The sequence below is a fragment of the Melozone crissalis genome, unplaced genomic scaffold (assembly GCF_028551555.1).
Source record: "Melozone crissalis strain CALT ecotype California unplaced genomic scaffold, PUWL_Pcris_2 ptg000004l_1, whole genome shotgun sequence".
Classification (NCBI taxonomy): Eukaryota; Metazoa; Chordata; class Aves; order Passeriformes; family Passerellidae; genus Melozone; species Melozone crissalis.
Genome location: NW_026535782.1, coordinates 44,586,496 through 44,605,274, shown reverse-complemented (window position 1 = coordinate 44,605,274; position 18,779 = coordinate 44,586,496). Strand labels below are relative to the sequence as shown.

Below are 18,779 nucleotides of genomic sequence, written 5' to 3'. Positions count from 1 at the left end.
CACTTCTTCTTCAGGTCTGTGTTCTTTTGGGGGATGGAGTTCCAGGCCGACCCCTGTGCTCCAAGCCCTTTATACACTTTCCAAGCACCCACCCCAGTTCTCTACTTCCTGCCTCCTCTGACGCTGCTATAAATATCCTGCCTGCCTTTCATAGGTCCAGAGAAATGCACACTGCAGATAAAACAGATCTGAGGTGACAGTATGAAACAGCTTTTAGACCAGCTCTTGTGAAAGAGTGACTGTTGGGTCCTCTGCTTTATCTTGTGAAGTGTGAGGTTTCTGAGTCCCCTGCTTTAAATTTCTTGAAAAGTGAAACATCCTCCTTATTTATCATGCTCACCTCTGGATTAGGATCCATGGGTGTGTTTCTAAGGAAATTATTTCCTCCAATAAATAATGTGCTACATAAGACACAGAACTGAGAGCTGAAAGAATTCTGGTATTTGGGAGAATGTAGGGTGGGGAAAAGATGGAACTAGTTGAGAGACCACACTGCATGCAAAGTATAGCACTTACAATACTGAATATCTTAAATGCTTTGGTGAGGTGGATCAGTCCAAGAGGAAATAAAAGAGTGAAGTGATCCCTGGGGCACTTAAATAGCCATCATTTACAGTACTTCAATAGCCACAAAATACCCAGCCCTCCCTTAGCATCCTGCAGGGCAAAAATTACAAACCCAGAGAAGTGTGGGAAGACAAGAGCTGCAGTTCCTGTGTGCAAGAAGTTCAGTATTGAAAAGGATAGTGCTGGAGTGGGGGCAGGATGAGTTCTTAAGCCCTTTGTTTTACTTTTTTAAATATAAAGAGCAGCACCTGTCCCTTTTTTATTTTTTCCTTTTTTTTTTTTTTTTTGTTCGCCAAGGGGTTGGGGATTAAGGATTTACTTGGTTATTTCCTTAGAGAATCAAGATAAAAAAAGAGACTTCAATAAGTCTCTTTCCATCTTCTCTACAGACAGTGTATTTTCAATAGAATTAAGCAGCTGTCCTGCTTTCCCCCACTGTAAAACAGTGTGCAGCTTAACAGACAAATAGAAGATTTTATAATATCAGATAGAACTTCTAGGTGTAATTTAGGAGACTCCAAGTTATCACAGAAAGGTTTTAAGGCATTCAGACAGAAGTTCAACTAGATCAGGTGGCAAATAGCTAGTGACCCTTATCAGTATTTTGCCTTTAACACCTTTACTTTGGAACTAACACACTGCAGCAGAACCTATGATAATGAGTCATTTGCATCATCCAGCGCAGCTGGAGTCCTGGTACTGATAAAATATACCTCCCAGAAGTGCGGTGTGGGATACTCTGCCTTTCCCAAAGCTCCCTTTTCAGGCTGTCGTTTTAATTCCTTGTTATTGGAGATTGATTCAATCCATGGAGTTTTAAGTTCCCTCCAAAACTCTATAGAGACATATTTCAACTCTGAAGTCTTTTTTTCTTTATCGGGATGAGTGCCTAATCTACCTCCCACATGCATTCTAAATTGTAGCTATCTCTTGAGTTTGCCACTGTATTCTGTTTTCCTCTTTTTCTGTTTGACTGGGAGACCAACAGGGTGGAAAGCAGGTCCTTGCCAGCCTTTATTCCAAGGTTTAAATTGACTGAAGGAATGGTGTAGATTGAGAGCATCAGACCGCACCTGTCTGATGTATTTGGCTGTATGGGAAACAAAGCTTTCACTAGGACCGGAAAGTTTTCAAGCTAATAGGTTCCTTCCTGTCAGTGCAAGGTTTCGTGTTTGTTTCTGCATGCCCTTCTCACACTGATTTCCTCTAGTACTAGTGGCTGTTGGAAGAGCTGGATAAAGGAAAGCACCGGGTCTTTCTTTCCCTCCTGTTTCAGAAACTGCTTTCCTGTTTGTCCTTTGTGCAGCATGGCAGCTTGGGCTATTGACGTAAACTTTGTTCTTTGTGCTGTTCAAAGCTCTCTTCTGAGTTTGACATTCTACTCACATCCCGACTGCTGTTTTGACAGAAAGAAGGAAAGAGGAGAGAACAGGATTCTAGGGTGGTGGTTGTCTTGGCACATCCAGGGATTCATATTTTTGTGCAGCTTCAATGTTTGTACATCAAACTGTCATAAGGTCAGCACATGGCAGGATTCCTCCAGTACATACTCCTCAATATATATGTGGACTAACGTTGGAAAGATTGACCAAAGTTGTTATTGAAACGCTGTGGTGGTGCTTTGAGGAAGCATCACTAGATTGCACTGTTGAAAAATATGGGAAAGACAGTTTTGGTTCAAAAAAATATCCAGGACCTGAACAGGAGAGGAAGAATTCAGAGGAGTTTTCTAAGAGTATTTAGCCCACTTGGTTCCCTTCTCTGATGAAATCCACCAGGGCTTGCAGTATCCAATCTTAATTTGGGCAATTAGGACCAAAATGCTGATGTATGTGATTTCCCCACTGAATTTTGGACTGTATCTCTTTATTCTACTTTTTCACCTCATGTGAACATCACTGCTGGAGTTGCTGCAACATGCTATATTGTCATAAACATACTGAAATGCAGTAATGTGGACAGTCATTGTACACTGGGATGAAAAGGTGTTAAATAAAATAAAATCTTGTTTCTGTGTATTCCCAGGGTATTTTGCCTTGCCAAAGTCCAGGCACTGATTGGAACTATACACTCATGAGTTAGCTACATGCTTGCCTGCCAATTTAATAGGAAGAGTAAGCAGGATCTGTTATGCTTTTACCCAGAAAAACAAAACTGTGTTTTGGTGAGATTTCACTATAATGATGGTGGTTTCAGATCAATTTTGGTTTTAGAATATATAGGCAGCAAAGCTAAAGCTGACAGAACCAGGCAATGCCAGTCTGCTTTCTGCAGAACCAGTAATGTTTCAGCTATTCAAGGCTATATTTCTTCTCTGCCCTGTTTGGAAGGTGACAGGGGAATCCTTAATTGTCTTGTTGTGTTTTCCTTAAAATCCCTTAACAGAAAATGTTACTGCAATCTGAGGCAAGGAGAATGTAATCTGTGGCTGTTTTGCATAGTTGGATTTGTTGTTTTTGTTTGTAAGCCAACTTGTGACTCTCTGAGGCTAACACTGTTCCAAATCTTATTAATAGCAGTCCTTGACATTTTAGAGGTTTTATCTTTTCATTATTATTCATACATGATCATTTCTGAATTTGCTAATGTGCACTTGCACTTCCTCAGCTTCCTTGCTTGTGGAAGGAAGCTGTGGAAGGAAACTGTGTGCACCAACAGCAGGGTTTTGTTGACTGGGGTTCTGCTTATCCCACAGACTCTTAGAAGTGAACATGAAACTACACATTGTAAACCACACCTCTGATTTTTCTCAGGGGAAAAAAAGCTCCGTAACTATTCTTAGTTGGTATATTATGTGTGAAATGAAGTAGTTCCAAGGGGATGAACAACTGCTATTCAGATGGGGCACGTTTATGCCTTGGTCTTCTCCTCAGAGCTCCAGCAGTTCAGTGTTCTTGACTCAAAGCGTTTCCTTGGGGTAGGAGCAGATCAGAGCGCGGGCAAGGCTGCCAAGCGCAGGCTTCGACGTGTGCCTCGTGTGCGTGTGTGTACATCTCGCGGTTCGGTGATGACCCCGGTGACTTCTTGAACTTTTAATGACAATGCAGCTGTCTGTTCATGGTGCTAATTAACCCAAAATCTGATTCCTCCCTCCCCCTCGTTATCCATTGCGTGAATGAGATGTGAAAACAAGAAGACGACTTTTCCCGTGCCCTTAGGGCTGTCTGAGCCTGGCAGCAGTGACCCTGCCTGAGCCGAACTGAAAGAGCTGCTGCGCAATGGCCCACACGCCTTTTTAATGGACTATTAAGATTCCACCTTCTCCCCCTCCCTCCAGTCCTGTAACAATTTGGAGCGATATGGCACTTAGGGGAAAACAGCTGCAGGAATAGCTTCTCTTTTGGAAAGCCAGAGACAGCTGTTCAGTTTGTAAGTCTAGGGATTCCTCCACTACTTATTTAGGGCCTGATCCCACTCCAGTTAAAATCAGTAGAAAGTTTCCAACTGGGTTCAGTGGGCAGTTGAAGGAAGCAGCTTCAGGAAGCAGCCTGCAATCAAACAATACTGCTTCAAAATGTTGGAAACAGCCAGAAAAGAAAATGAGAGTAGGAAAGCATTTATCACAGAGTTGACTTTCTGACTTGCCTGCAGGCTCAAAGTACAAGCACTAAGCAGGCTGATGAGGAACAGGTTAAATTAGTGTTTGTGGTATCCTAAGTTGCTTTAAAAAATGGTTTTTGTAGGTCTACGCTCATTTACAGTCTGCAGTGTTGGCAGACTTTTATTGGCACAGTGAATTAAAGGACCGATCTTTGATGTTGAATGCTGATTTTAGTTTGAATACTCTGAAATCATAGGGGATAATGGCTTACTTTTTGAAATTATGCAAGTTCTCAGTACCTGCAGCTCTCATTGGTATGAATTTACTTGCCATGTCTGAAAAATAAGGAGAAAAATGGAATCACTCTTGCTTCTGTTATTAGAGATTGTTGTTGTCACCTGATTTATATACAGTGAAAGAGAAGGCTGGAAACTTGCTGATGAGGGTCAGATTTTCTGCTTCATAGAGAATTTTGAAATGGTAGAAGTTTATTCCATCTGAAATGTGAGGGAAAATGATAATATTGGAGTTTCCGCATGACATTTTCTAGGAAAAGTGATTCAGATACATCTGAATCTAATGTTTTGAAGGATTAATTGAAAATGTCCAATTTGACTGAAGGTGTCTTTCATGTCAACATTAAGACTTCAAGTGCAGTTGAAGAGAATTGCTGATGCAGGTTAAAAATAGTTCAATTTTTTTCTGAGAAAAAAATGAAAAAAACTCCCCAGTTTTGCTGGAGTTGATACTTTGTGTAGAAAATTGTGACTTAAGTAAAGCCATGATCCCTGACAGGAAAAAGCCTTTCCAAAAACATCCCTGATGGTTTAACAGTAACAGCCTCCCCTTCTGGAAGTGATGGTTTTGATCAGGTTACACGCTGCCTCTCAAGCTGGGAGAGATTCCAGTTCATTAGTCCTTCTAGGCTTACAGTTAGCTTTTTCTGAATGCTCAGAATTCCCTTTAAGACACAAATCTAGCTTTTCCTGAATGCTGAGAATTCCCTTTACAACACAAAACTAGATTCTCTTTGCTTGCTCCAGTCCTTGTCAATAGGCTGTTCTCCTTGTGTTTGCTGCATTAATGAACAAACAAGTTTGCTTTGTGATTGTGTTGCTGCCAGTGGACTGAGACGAGGTATTTCCCCTTGTATTTCTGTTAGTTCCCTCCCTGTCAATGTTTAAACAAGCTTACACCTGTGTTCCAGGTGCGAGCTTAACTCCAGCCCTGAAAAGCTGGCTCTTGGGAGTGTGGTTCATTACTTTGCCAAAATAGTCCTGTTACAGCAGTGTCTGAGAAGACTGAGACAGGCAGGAAACAGTCAGGCTTGGTGGATACCCTGGAAATGATTACCCTTCTATGTAAACATTCAGCACTGCCATATCCAGAGAACTTCTGCCTCCCAAACAGTTAATGGGCCTTAGAGCATTCAAAAATAGCCATCACTGTGCCAGGGCAGCTGTGAAATGATTACCCAACCGCATCTTGTGACTTTTAGCGTTTTTTCTAAAAAGTTACAAGGACATCTAAGAACTGATATGGGAATGCAAGCTTGCCTCCCTCAAATTGGAAATTTATGAAAGTTTTCAGTAAGAATTCTTTTTGAAGCTGTCAAACTCCAGTAGCACAGATGAGCTAAGTGACTGGTACATTCACTTCAGAATGAATCTCCATCAGATTCATGTGGTCAGACTTGAGCATTTCCATTTAAAACAAACCCACTTATTATCAGCACTGTCTAAGAATAAAACAACAACATGGGTCAGTCTTTAATTTGTGTAAATATTTGTTGTGCAAAAAAAAAAAGTCAACAATTGGTGTTAGACCGGCATGAATAACCAATCAGTGTGCTCTCTGCACTTCCACAAGTCTGGCTAATAATCATAACTCATTAATGTGTCATTGGTAGCACCAAGGATGGATATAAGCACCCTGGAAATGATACAGTACTTCTGGGAATCCATTTTGATTATGGTCTACTGGGTTGTTCATGGATACGAAATTCTGATGAAAAGTATGTGTGAAGAAAGTTTGGGTAGTAGAAGAATGAGATGCAGTTTCCATGGAACACCTTAGGCTAGTCTGTCAGTAGGACAGTCAAGAAGTTTGAGCAAACTGTTTAAAGAAGGAAGGTGACTGACCACTGGCTATCTACCTTTTCTGCTGTCAGTGCTCTGTGTCATTGCACAGGGAGAATCCTGTCTTCAGAGCAAGAGGATGCACAGCGTGCAGTATTTGTGTTGCTCATGTAAAGAACTGGTGGTTTTGGTTTTTTGGGGATTTTTTTTTTGGTTGGTTGTTTTTTTACTTGATTTCCACAACAAATCAACACTGGGTTCTTGAAGCCTTCTAAAGTCAAAAGTGAAGGATGATGCTTTGGAATGCAGTTTTGACAGGGAACTACAGGGACCTCTGGAAAGTTCTGGATAGGCGAGCAGATTGGTTAAATTGCCCTGCTATTGTCCTAACCATGACCTTGTATTGTCCTTGCCCTTGACCTGTAGGCTGCTGGGAACTGTGTTATGTGAGGCTCCCTCAGGACTCAGGGAGGTTTCCTACTTGCTTTAATGAACAGTGAATCAGGATCTGAGTGCTACACCTAAAGCTTTATGTGGTGCTCAGACTCCATAAAATTCTTCATGTACCTAAGATCAGCTACATGGTAGTAATTACTGTGATTACATAACAGACATTAATAAAATGAGCAATTAGTAAATTCCTTCAGCATTGTGATATAACCAGAACTGTGTCATGGACGTGTCCAGTGTATGTGAACAGTCTGCAGATGCTGGCAGCTTGAGAACAATTGATGATGTCTCCAGAATGGTGGGCAAAGATACTCTTTTCATTGGGGAAATTATTTGAATGCAGGTTTAATTTCAGAGTCTGGCAGACCAAATACTAAGTCCTGTCAGGCCCAGCGTGAATAGGAGCAGCAGAGCAGTGCCTGTAGGCCTGACCTGGTTAAATATGTTTACCTCTCTGGTATGGACAGCTGCTTAGCGTGTCAGTTTAGCGCAAGTTTTGTAATGCAGGAAGGAATTTGCAGGCCCACCCAGTACCCTTGAAATCTATACATGTTCCCAAACAGTTCTTCCTCTCTAGCTCCTACATGCAAAATTGAGCATAAACCATGTGATCAGTGGAGTGCGGCCTCCTTGCAGAAAGCTGGCACCCATCCCAGATGGGCAAGGTGCTGGAGCAAGGAGAGTCCTCTGAAGTAAGTTGATGAAGCAGGGAGTGTCCAGGCCTGGGGCTTTTGATAATCTCTCTTTTGAAAGGTTTGCATGGCTGTCAGAGATGCCCTACTTCTAATGCATAGATGAAAACTGGCTTCAGATGTTCTCTTTAGTAGGACTGTCTTTCCTCCTCCTCTTCCTCCTGTTGAACTGTTTGGATCTGGTGCCCAGTGAGTTTGTGGATTGCACAGTGGGTTAAGAAAGACTAATAAATTGGCAGATTTAGCTCAAAAATTTTTATATTGCATCCTTAAAAAATACAATGATGAATTTATGATGCTTGTTAACTCTGGTTATACCCCAAGGGAAATCTAGCACTAAGGACAAAAACATGCCAGTTCCATGTGTCTGGTTTTACAGAAGGTTCATTATTACTTGTAATGCCAAGTAGCATCTACCAGGTTCAAGCCCTGGGCATTCACTCATCAAGTGCTGGATCAGAACATCTTCCCTCACCTCCTCTTTGATGTATGTGAGCCATCTCTTGGCTGCTTAGTGGAGACAGTGGGTTTGTTCTGAAACCTGATATTAAGCTGCAACACAACAGCCTACAGAAGAAACTACCATAGCCCCATAAAGCAACTTATCTACAACTTTACAGGCTGGGAACTTCCCTTTCTCAGCAGAATTGAAACTTCCTGGGTAATTTATAGTAAATTAAAAAAATATAAATTCAGAAGGGTGTGTCTACATTGCCTCTTCAACCTGAAATCTCATTGTGTACCCATTTTGATATACACCAGAAAACAACATCATTTGAGAATTGTTCAGTTTCAACAGTATTTTGTTCTTTAAAGAGTGCCCCTGACCTCAAGAGAAAAAAAATCTGCCCCATGTGAATCAGAATGGGACTTCTGTGATTGTGGTAGGTTCTTGAAAATATCACTTGATCCATTTTAATCGCTTTAGCACTCGTTCTTGCAGTTTATCATCATGATCTGTGGAAATAGAAGATCAGCCTCATTACAGCTGTATCACTAAATCACAGGCAAAGGACATATTTTTCTCCTTGCAGAGGCTGCTCCCCTAACTGTATTCTTTAGGCAATTCGTCTCTCATCATATGCTCCAATTTGCTTTCCATGTTACTGCTCACTTGATGGGTTGGGAAACGATCAATGCCAGATGCACATTCCTTTCAGGCAGTAAATGCTCCTGCAGCAGTAAGTTATGTGCACCAGCTTCTTGTTTCATTAAAATCACATATGGTTTCCATTTGCCCCTAATTGGTCTCACATCAGCTCTGCCATATTCTCTGAGTGGTAAGCTTAGACCTGTGGCTCCTTTGAACAGTTCCAAAGAACTGTGGGAAACCAGAGCCTTGTCTCAGCCTGGCTTCCTCTGGTCCTCTATGTACTGTGTCGAGAAGTACTTGATCTGGAAGAGAGGGCTGAACCAAATCTTATTCTATTGCACCAATTGTATGTAGACAAAAGGAAACAGAAAAGGTGTTTTGAGCTGATACTGCTCTGAGTCACATACTTCTTATCCACTGTTGTAAGCTGGCTTTGGAAGAGCTTTTGTGTGATAGTTTTGACAACCACCTTTCTGACACTGCTAACCTTGGCTGAAAGCATTTTTGCCTTTGGCAGTTGTCAGACACAAAATGAGGCAAAATGCACTCTGCTGAAAACAGTCATTGGAGAATGCACTCTGCTGAAAACACTCTTTGGAGAGAGATGTGAGATGCCTCTACTGTTGTACATGTGACACGCCCTTCCCCTCCCTCCACTTGTGTCATTTTTCCTTCCTTTTCTCTGATTCTTGCCTACTGCCTTTTGCCTTAGCATGAATTAAGCTTCCAGTGACGATTTTAAAAATATAGGTGGAAAGTAAAAAGAAAAGCCTGCCAAAAGGGAGACTGAAAAATGTCTAGTTGGCAGGAATGACATTGTTTTCTCCTTTTATTTTACCAGAGTGTTCTCAGTGCTGTAGGCATGCTCATTACATAGTCTGCAGTGTCTCTGCTTAGATCTATAGCAAACCTAGAATGTTTTGTTGATGCAAGTTGTGAGACTAACCCAGCAATGCATGTAACTCCAGTAACTCAACTCTGTGCCTGATATAACTAATCTCTTATGTCTACCTGGCTTCACTGAATTTAGTAGCTGGTAATAACAGACAGTGGGATTTTTTCTTCTTTCTTTTCTTTAGCTTCTCTGTGTTTTTAATGAGGTATTTCCTGAAGCTAGTTTTTACATGTACTAGCATCTACATACGGATCTAAGACATTCTACTTGGACTTTTTAAATGAATATAAATGCATTTTAGATCCATCTATTCTTCCTTCTCCATTCAGTCTTCCCTCTGTATTCCCAACGGTGTGTATGAGGGGGAAGCAGGGGAACTAACATCAGGGGTTAAATGCAGGGGAAGTGCTGGGCAGTTGGAGGGAGTTTGAGAAACTGGCCAAGTTGCGTATAGGAACCTGAAAGAAATGTCCAGAAGAGAATTTGCAGGTTCTCATTTAACAGAAATCTCTTGCTTCTCTCTGATTCTTATGTATTTCAAAGAGTGCTTGGACTTCCATAGGATCAGATGCGCCATATAGGGAGGGAGAAAATGCTTGATACTGCTGCCATCACAAAGGTTGTATCCAGTTAATAAGCTACAGGTGAAATGCTAAGCACTAACCAAGTTCTGCTTGGTTGTTTTATGCAACCTTGTGTCTTTAATTTATGGTCTTGTTGGGAGGACTAACTTTCTCCCAAGTAAAGCCCTTCTAGAGAAGCATATACTTTTTGAGGTGATGGAAGGTCTGACACAATCAAAATCTTGTATGAAAAAGTTGTATCATTCCTTATTTTGCAGTGTTAGAAGTCAAGAAGCACAGCATGTTGTGCAAACAGAATCTCAGTGGCAAGGAAATCTGCAGGGATGGGAAATGTGGTTAATATTTAGCAAGTGTAATTGTGATCAATTATTTTATATGGAGCTTAGGCCTGGGCAAGCCCATTTAATTGCCTTCCACTTTTCTTTGGGGTGGCCTTCAAACAGACTTGCCATGCCACAGACAGGGGAAATTTTTTTGGAAATGTAAAACAAAGGCCAAAAGTAAATGTCATAATTCTGGTTAGAACAGGGGAAGGAAAGTTATCTCTGTCTTGCTTTCCTGTTTTTATTTAGACTTTCATTATTAGTTACCAACACACTTGCTGATGTAAATGCACGTCCTTTACAATGTGATATTTATGTGACAACTGACTGGCAGAGGTGAATGGTGTTGAAAAGGTGCTCTTTCTCTGTTCGTGTTCCTGAGAGCACTTTGAAAAGACAAGAAGTCAAGATTTGGAGTGCCAATAATGGAAACTAGTTTGTTGGTCAGGGTATGAGAAGAAGGCAACCAGCAGTGAACTTCTTAACATTCGCTACCTTTTTTTTGCTTCCTTGATGTTCTTTGGTGATGCTGTGTACCAGCACAGCTGAATTTGACTTCTTCAAAGACAAAGCAAAAGGGGTTTGGTTTGCCTTTTTTGGCTTTGGATGAAGGTCATGATGGAATGAGGCAAAATAAAGCTTCTCCTGGTGTTTTTTCAGCCTTCTTGTGCTTTGCAAGAACCCTTCAAATTCAACACTCTGATTTATAAAAGAATTCTGTTTTGGTCATGGAGGAGGAGGCAACTTTCAGTAGTAATAGATCATCAGACTGGCTGGAGGCTTCTGTTTTTTTCCCCTCTTCATAAATCCCCTGCTGTAATCACTGTTTCCCTCTCCTCTCTGCTTTCCTGTGGAAGTGGAGGAATGGGTGAAGGGCTGCTATCTATTCCCCCTCCTAAACCAGGCACCAGCTACTTGCTGCTCATAGAAGCCTGCAGCCACCAGGCAATTTAATGGAACCTCCCAAAAGGCTGCAGACAGTTGGGCCACACTTACAGTTCAAAGGACAAAATCCACCTTTAGTTATGGTCCTCTGGTTTTAGAGCAACCAAGAGTGTTGATAGTAATTGCTAACAGATCAGCCAGGGCAGTGGGAAAAGGAATGCATCTTGTGAGAGTGAGCAAGGGAGACAGCAATTCGATCTTAGCAGCACCATCAGCACCAGTACTAGAAAATCTGTTTGCTTTGTCTGTGTGTAAAAGCATCCTGCCTTGACCACATTAGGGGACACCGCCATAAATGACACTCAGTAGTGTGCTAGGTATACTCAGAGAAGTCTAAAACGTACCAGTTGCCTTAGCCCTGTGTGATGTGAGCCCTCCAGCATGCACCAGCACAGAAAGAAGTTCTTGTGAGGCAGATCAAATGAGAGAGCTGCTAGTAAAGCTGGTAAAAAGGTCTCAGTAAATTGCTCATGGAAGCGAACCTTGTACAGTCTTTGGATAAATAAAATGGCAACCATCCTCCTTGGCATATCATGTGTCTGGTGTTAAAGCAGTGTTTTTAAGTGTTGGTGTAGTCAGTGGCCTTAGGACAGAAGGAGCTTCTCTTCAGCCTCCCAGTCATGTTGCTGCTCCCTATATATTTAATTTAGCCACTATGTCAGAGAATAGCCTGGGAGAATAACTTGTCCCATGTGTCTCCATTAGTAAACAACAAGTCCTCCACATCCTTCACTCACTTAAGTGCAATGAGCATGCATTTCAGCCAAAGCTCTCACTTAAAATTACTTATATTGCACACCAATAAAATAAATCCTTGAAACAATAATGAGAAGTGTAGCAGTTGTTACCCTCCTGAGCTGTTCATGGTAATTGGTCACAAGGGAAATGGGTTTGGAGCAAATCCTGGTCTCTGAAGGGTGTGCCTCCATTTAAAATGCTGTTTATGGATGACAACCAGCCCACTTGCATGAAAGCATCTGGTTCTCATGGTGCAGTTGAGCAAGCAGCTGGGATTGGTGGTGTTAGGCCGGGTCTGTACCGCTGCCCTCTCATCAGGGGAAGGTAAGATTTGGGACAGGGTCACCATCTAGTGGCTGGTCCCGATAAAGGACACGGGCTGAATTGAACCAGGACATTTGATGTTGCATATCGGTGGGGAAAACGAGCTGCCACACATGTAGTAGTTACTCTGTGCCTGGATGGAATTATTTGGTAGCTACAAGTCTTTTCACTGTGTTCTTTCCTCAGCTTGGTGAATGCATGTTTTAATCTCTGTTTTAATCTGTTTTTCTGCTCCTTGATTCGTGCAAAGAATGCCTTCTGACATCTCAGATGTAAAGTCAATGTCCTCTTCTGCTTCATGCCTTGCCTTTAGGCCTATTCTCCCTTGAATCCTTGAGAAAATGGCCACAGAGTAAGTGATAAGGTAAAGAGTACTCGAGTTAGATATGTGTGCATATGGGCAAATAAAAGGTCACCTTCTCTTGTCCCCATTCTGATTTGTCTGCCTTTATAGGACCTCATCCAGTAACATTTGGAAAAGATGTAGGTGATTTTTGCCTGTATTTATGAGTGTTCTTGCACCTGCAGACAGTTTGTACCACACTGGAGAAGCCAGGGAAACACAAACCAGTAGCTGCTGGCACTATACTAGTCCTGGCAAATCTGAGCCATCTCTGTTTTCCTAACTACCAAGCTAGTTTACATTTTAAAAATGCAAACAAAACCCACAAAAAAGCCAAGGAAAAGAGATAAATACACTAATAATTTGTGATACATTCTTAGATGCATTTCTTGAATACTCAAACACAGCAGGTTATTATTTTAATTATTTTTTTTAGAGTATCAACTAAAAGCCTGGTTTCCTTCCTTTCATGAGGGGATGTTTCCTCCCTCAATTTTTTAATCATGTCAGATGTTGAGAAGCAGTACATATGTTTTCTCCTCTTTGTATCATGGCATGGCTGCCATGCTTATCTTACCAAGATTTATATCCTTGTCTAATTTAGCTTTTCATAAATAATTACAAATCACTCATGAGACCTTGCCAACTGCTCCAGTCCCACAAAGTGACCTGACCTGAAACCCCAAAGTACTGAGAAACATTCATCTTGGAGTATTTTCATAGGCAGTGCTTCAAAGGAATTGCGGTTTAAAAATATGCGGCTATTTTGGTGACCACTTGTGTGGGATAAAGTTCCCATCAGTAATAGCAGGACTGTAATAGAGCTTCAAGGAGAAGGGAGGAGCTCAGGAGAGCAGTCACAGCACCTTTTGCCTCATTCTGCTCAAGAAGTAGGAGTCTGCAGCAGTAAACAGTCGACTTCATTAACTTAACACGGACTGAATTTGCAACAGAAATGCTGTAAATTTCAGATGATTTGCAGAGGGTGGAAAGTTTTTCTGGCAAGTAGGCATGGCCCCTGCTCAGTCAGGAGCAATGTTCTTTATTTTCTATCCAGGTGTGAAAGTGGCCCAGCCATATACCTGGAGAGTGGTGGCTTGAAGGAGCAAAGATAGGGACTGGGAAACACGGGGCTGTGGAGCTCTGCTCTGAGCAGGGTGTACAAGTGGCTCTCGTGTGTGGAGCCTTAGGGGCTTGAAGCTACACATGCAAGAGCAGTTCTGAGCAGTTCTGTCCATCCAGCATTTCTCTCCAGTGGCTCAGAGGCATCTCATCCTCAGGGACGGGAATGTAACCACACAAATTAAAGGTGATAGACTTGGAATGTCCTCTGCTACTAGGCTAACAGGTTGTTTTTTCCTTTAATATGGGAAAAATTGTGCAGGGTGGGTTCTTTTTTTCATTTCTAGCTCTTCAGTGAAGAAAACTTAGCTAGAAATGTTACAATTGGAGTGATAAAGGCACCTTCTCTGAAAAACAGAGGGCTTGACCCTCTTACAAAAGGCTTGAAGTGATAGCTCACACTAAGGTTTGTCATGGCTTTTCTAGTTGAATTTGCTAGGATGGTTCTCCAACTTTATTAGGGAACAGTAACAGAAAAATGCAGGCCCTTCTACTTGTTTGCAAGGGTATTATTAGTTGAAATCAGAATGCTCTTATGTCCTAGTAGAGGTATTTATTTTTAATATTTGGTGAAGCTGTTGGTTAGTCCATAAATCAAAGCTTCTGTCTGAAATGGCTGTGGTACCCTAACTAGAAGTCAAAAGACTGACAAGCTAGGAGTGAAACATATGAAGAAAATGGTTTTTTAGGTATTTTGTCAGCAACTGAGAATGTGCTTGTGATCTTATATGCTAACTATGTTCTGGTTTGGAAACCCTAACATTTTGTAATACTGACTTTTAGTATATTTCTTATAATTGTCAATAAGATATAAGATTTTTTTTGTTCATGTTAGATGAGTTGGGCAAACACCAGCTTTTTCAATTTCAGTGTATCAGCAAATGAAGATAAGATTTTTGACACTCTCTTCTATAGACTCCAGTGTTAGTGAGCTGTCCTGGAATTCGCAAAACCTTAAGGAATTGTGTTCTTTCTCACTGACCCTTGGACAGTCTGGTTTCTGCAGCTTTGCTGATGGTTGGGGGCAGCAAGTGGAGGAAGCTGGTTCTTTAAAGATATTTGCAGTCCTCAAGTGCACAGCTCAATACGGCTACTAAAATTTGAAGATGAGAGTAAATTGAAGTCGGAACAGCTTGTTAAATAGAAGAATCAATAAAATTGCTTTTACTGCCATTGGGAAATAGAAGTTTAAAAAAAATTGAAGTTTTACACTTAGTGAATGAAGGTTTTGTTGGTTTTTTGAATCAAAGCCAAGACTGTCCTACCTAGTTTAAAATTTCTTTGACAAGTCTGGCTGAAGGACAGGATATAAATCAGAGCAGAGTGGATTTGTCTTCATTTCACACCACCCTCATGGAACAAAGTCCAGGAACTGATGTGTAAAACCAGACCTATCTATTCCTTTAAATCTCTTCTTCTGAATATTCCAAAGTTGGGACAAGCTTTTTGTCTCCTTAGTTGGACCTAGGTAGTGAAAAAAACCTTAGTCTTCTCTTTCCCCCCATTCCTTCCAGTGGGCTTCTGCAGATTTGAAACCTAAATAAACTAAAAAGCAGCAAGATGTTTGTTTTATGTCCTTTATATTCAGGAAAACATATCCCAGAACTTTGTTGCTGCTGTTAGATAGTGTTGTAATGCAAATAACTCACTGTATTTTCCTGCTTCCACCTCTTTGGCTCATTTCTATGCCTCCCTGCATTTTGTTTTGGTTTTCTGTGATAGATTAAAATGGATAATGCTTGCCTGTCCCTGAGCTTTGCTCCTCTGCTGAGATGAGCAGGTAGTTGAAGAACTTTTTCAAAGAGGATCGATAGAACAGTTTTTAAAATTTTCTTTTGTGTGTGTGTGGAATGCCCCAGAAATGGATGAGCAAGAGAATCCTTCATTAAGCACTGACTGTAAACTTCCCACTAGATAAAAAAAAAAAATCCTTATCTATGGGACCTCAAAATGCTTATCTGTGGTGGGTTGGGCTCAGTTGACATTGCTGTAGTGCATCTGTGGTACACTGGCAGTAGCTGTGCCACAGAGCACACACTGCCCCTTGCTATCCATGAGGAAATGCAGTGCAATGTACATAAGATCTGATGGGTCAGCTTTAGTTTGTCTTCCAGGTGACTTCTGGCTAGCCTGGCAGCTTTCACTGGGCGCTTGGTGGTTGCTGAATAATCCAGTTTGCACAGTAGCTGTTTGTTCAAGGGAGCATTTGTTAGTTTTGTGGCCCCTCAGAGGTGGCAGTTGTAATGAAATCCTACATATGAGATATTCCAGTGCCCTGTACTGAGTTGTCATGTTTATTGGGAAACAGAAGCTGCAGTGGGCACACAAAGAACAAAGTAAAAGTACTATCCTATTGAACATCATCCTGTATGTTGAGAGTTAAGGCACTACAAACTTTGCTTGGTGCAAAGATTTTAATCTGTCTTGGTCCCAGCTACAGTCTGCTCTGTGAGACTTTACCACAAATAATACTTGTTCTTATTCTTTGTACAGAACTGGATTTCCTCTAAATAAATACCTGCTTTGCCATCCCGTTTGACATACCTTCACTATGTGTGAGACTTAGAATAAATTGAGAGGAAGGTTGACCTGGACTTTTGTTTATTTTACAAGATAACTTATGTAAACAGATTTGTGGTTTTGGTGGGTTTTTTTTTTTGGTTTTTTTTTTTTTTTTAAGTGGAAGATATAGCAAAAATGCTGTGTAAAGTTGTCTATAATTTGCATTATTTTTCTCTCCCTTATGACAGTGATCCGAGCTAAAGTGGTGGGGAAGAAGCTCATGAAAGATGGACCCTTTGGAACAATGCGATACACGGTCAAGCAGATGAAGGTATGTTTGCAGACATTTCCCATGGGCTAGGAGATATGGTAAGGAATCTAATTAACACATAATGACAAACACTTTGCATACTTAACAGCACCTCCACTTTTTGTCCGGGCCATACAGAAGGGAAGGAAACCAGCAATTGGTAGAAACTTGCCTGAAGAGGGGAAAGGAGCAGGAAGAGATCATTCCTGACATACAGTGCTGAATACCTGAATTCTCCCATTATTTTAAGATTTCTGGTACTAAAAGATGCCAGATGGTCTTCTCTAGGTACTGAAGAAGTGTTTTGTGTTCAACATGTACAGTGTTAGACTGGAAATGCCAGCTTTTCCATGCAGCACATTCATTAAATCCAAGAAGGAAATGATGGTAGGGGGTCTGCCAGCCTTGGGAGAGTGCTCGTTTCTCTTCTTTCCTTGCTTTCTTTGTGACCACTAGTTAGGATTACAGCATTTTTTCCATGTACAAAACAAATGAAAATCATATAGTGAAGTCTTTATATAAAGCTAAACAGAGCATTGTAGCTTTTAAATATTGTCGGCTTAGAAGAGCTGTGAAGTATTGATTCAGAGATGAAAAGAGGCACAACTACACCAGTTACTCGATTTCTTTAGTTTCTTTCTTCAGAGCTCTAATTCTTTGCTGCACAAACTGCACTCAACCTGCTGCTTTGGACTTGGGTTTTTTTCTTAAACTGCCCCCTTGTTATGTAATGCTAAAAATCAGCCCTAGATTGTTTTTCTTGGCAATGCCATTCCAGTCATAAGACTGGTTTATGTCTTTAGGAAAAAAGAAAAAAAAAAGAGAAAGGGAATGGAAAAGCTTGGCAGAGACTGCAGAAATCTGAAACATATTAGACAAAGTAAAGGTTCAGAAAAAACCAGTCACTTGCTTGCCTTGTAACAGTAACTCTCTTTATAAGGCAGTTTATAGCTAAGCACAAGAGCCGGGAGGAGGAGACGCAAAGCCTGTTTCATAAGCTGTCGCAAAACCATGCATGCAGCCAAATCTGGTCCTAGCACGGCCTTTCCACAAGAGTGGAATGCCTGCACTTTGAATAAGAGGGCGTGAGGTGCTGGGCTTGTTGACTTCCTTAAAAACCTTGAAAATTTCTCTGCAAGATTCCAAAGGAAGTATATATTTTTAAAAAACAAACAAACAAACAAACCAACAACTGGTTGTGTTGGCAATAATGAGACAATATTGCCGCTTTTTTTTTTTTTTTAATGGCTGTTGTTGGCTTCATCAAGCTTGCAGCACTCTGCCTTTCTTCTCCAGTTTTGTCACTCTCCAGCTCAGCAAGTGTACCCTGCTTCACAAAACTACTCAGTGTCCACATGCTGCAGTGGCTTCATCAGCTTCTCTTTCTGATTTCATCCTGGTCTGCCCAGTACCACTTCTTTTCCTCCTTCTCAGCCAAGAGTTTGGTGCTTTCTGTCTAACATATGACCATGAACTGTGATCTAGAATGATGGTAGTCCCTTGAAATGATGGTAGTCCCTTGAAATAGGGTAGTACCATCTAGAATGATGGTACTACCCTATTTACCACTCAGAACAGTGCCCCTGTTCTAATTAAGTCCCAGCTGTTTTCATTGGGTTATTCTGCAGCACGAGGCCTTTCTGCAGGAGCATTTACACAGTGTTTTTTAGGAAGTTATGTGTCCAACAAAAGCAAGAGGGATTTTAAAAAGGAAATCGTGTGTTGATCAAACTGCCCTTATGTCTGCTGCTTAGATGGTGAGCTGGTGGGATGTTGCACTGGACATTTAACTGTGACCTTTGGCAGGAAGGAACCTGAAGCAAAGTGCTCAGTAGGACTGGAATGTCTGGAGGACAAAGTTCTTCATAAACAAACCAACTGTCTTCTTTGGAAACCCTGCTGTCTTTCTGCTGAGCTTAGAGACTTCAGTATAAAGAGGGATTTAGATCCATACAGTGGGGGAGTTCTCAGTGACACAGCAAATTTTTCCCTTGTTTACTCCAATGAAAGCTAACTGTGCTCCTGCTGAAAAGAGAACCAAGGAGGCCTATGGCTGTGCACAGCTGTATGGGAACAACTCTGAAGATAAAACTAACATGTCAGTCTGCATAAACCCTTCTGCACCTGCAGGTGAAAAATAAACAGGCCATTTAGTCTATCAGTGTGTGCTGAATTGCCTGTGGAAAGCACTGAAAGCCTTAAAGGGCAACAAACCATCTCTGTAGTTCTTTCACAGGCTCCTTGAAGTTTGTGGGTTTGATTCTTGATCTCA

At 41.3% G+C, this 18,779-nt stretch overlaps 2 protein-coding genes across 5 annotated transcripts in view; one reads left to right on the top strand and one right to left on the bottom strand.

Annotated features, from left to right (window-relative positions):
- SYN3 (synapsin III) overlaps positions 1–18,779 on the bottom strand; it is a 184,029-nt gene that overhangs the window by 94,120 nt on the left and 71,130 nt on the right. The gene's annotated exons all lie outside the window — the stretch shown is intronic.
- TIMP3 (TIMP metallopeptidase inhibitor 3) overlaps positions 1–18,779 on the top strand; it is a 37,558-nt gene that overhangs the window by 9,158 nt on the left and 9,621 nt on the right. The window contains exon 2 of the mRNA XM_054280251.1: positions 16,446–16,528. Coding sequence (XP_054136226.1) covers positions 16,446–16,528 — 83 coding nt within the window. The remainder of the gene's footprint in view (positions 1–16,445; positions 16,529–18,779) is intronic.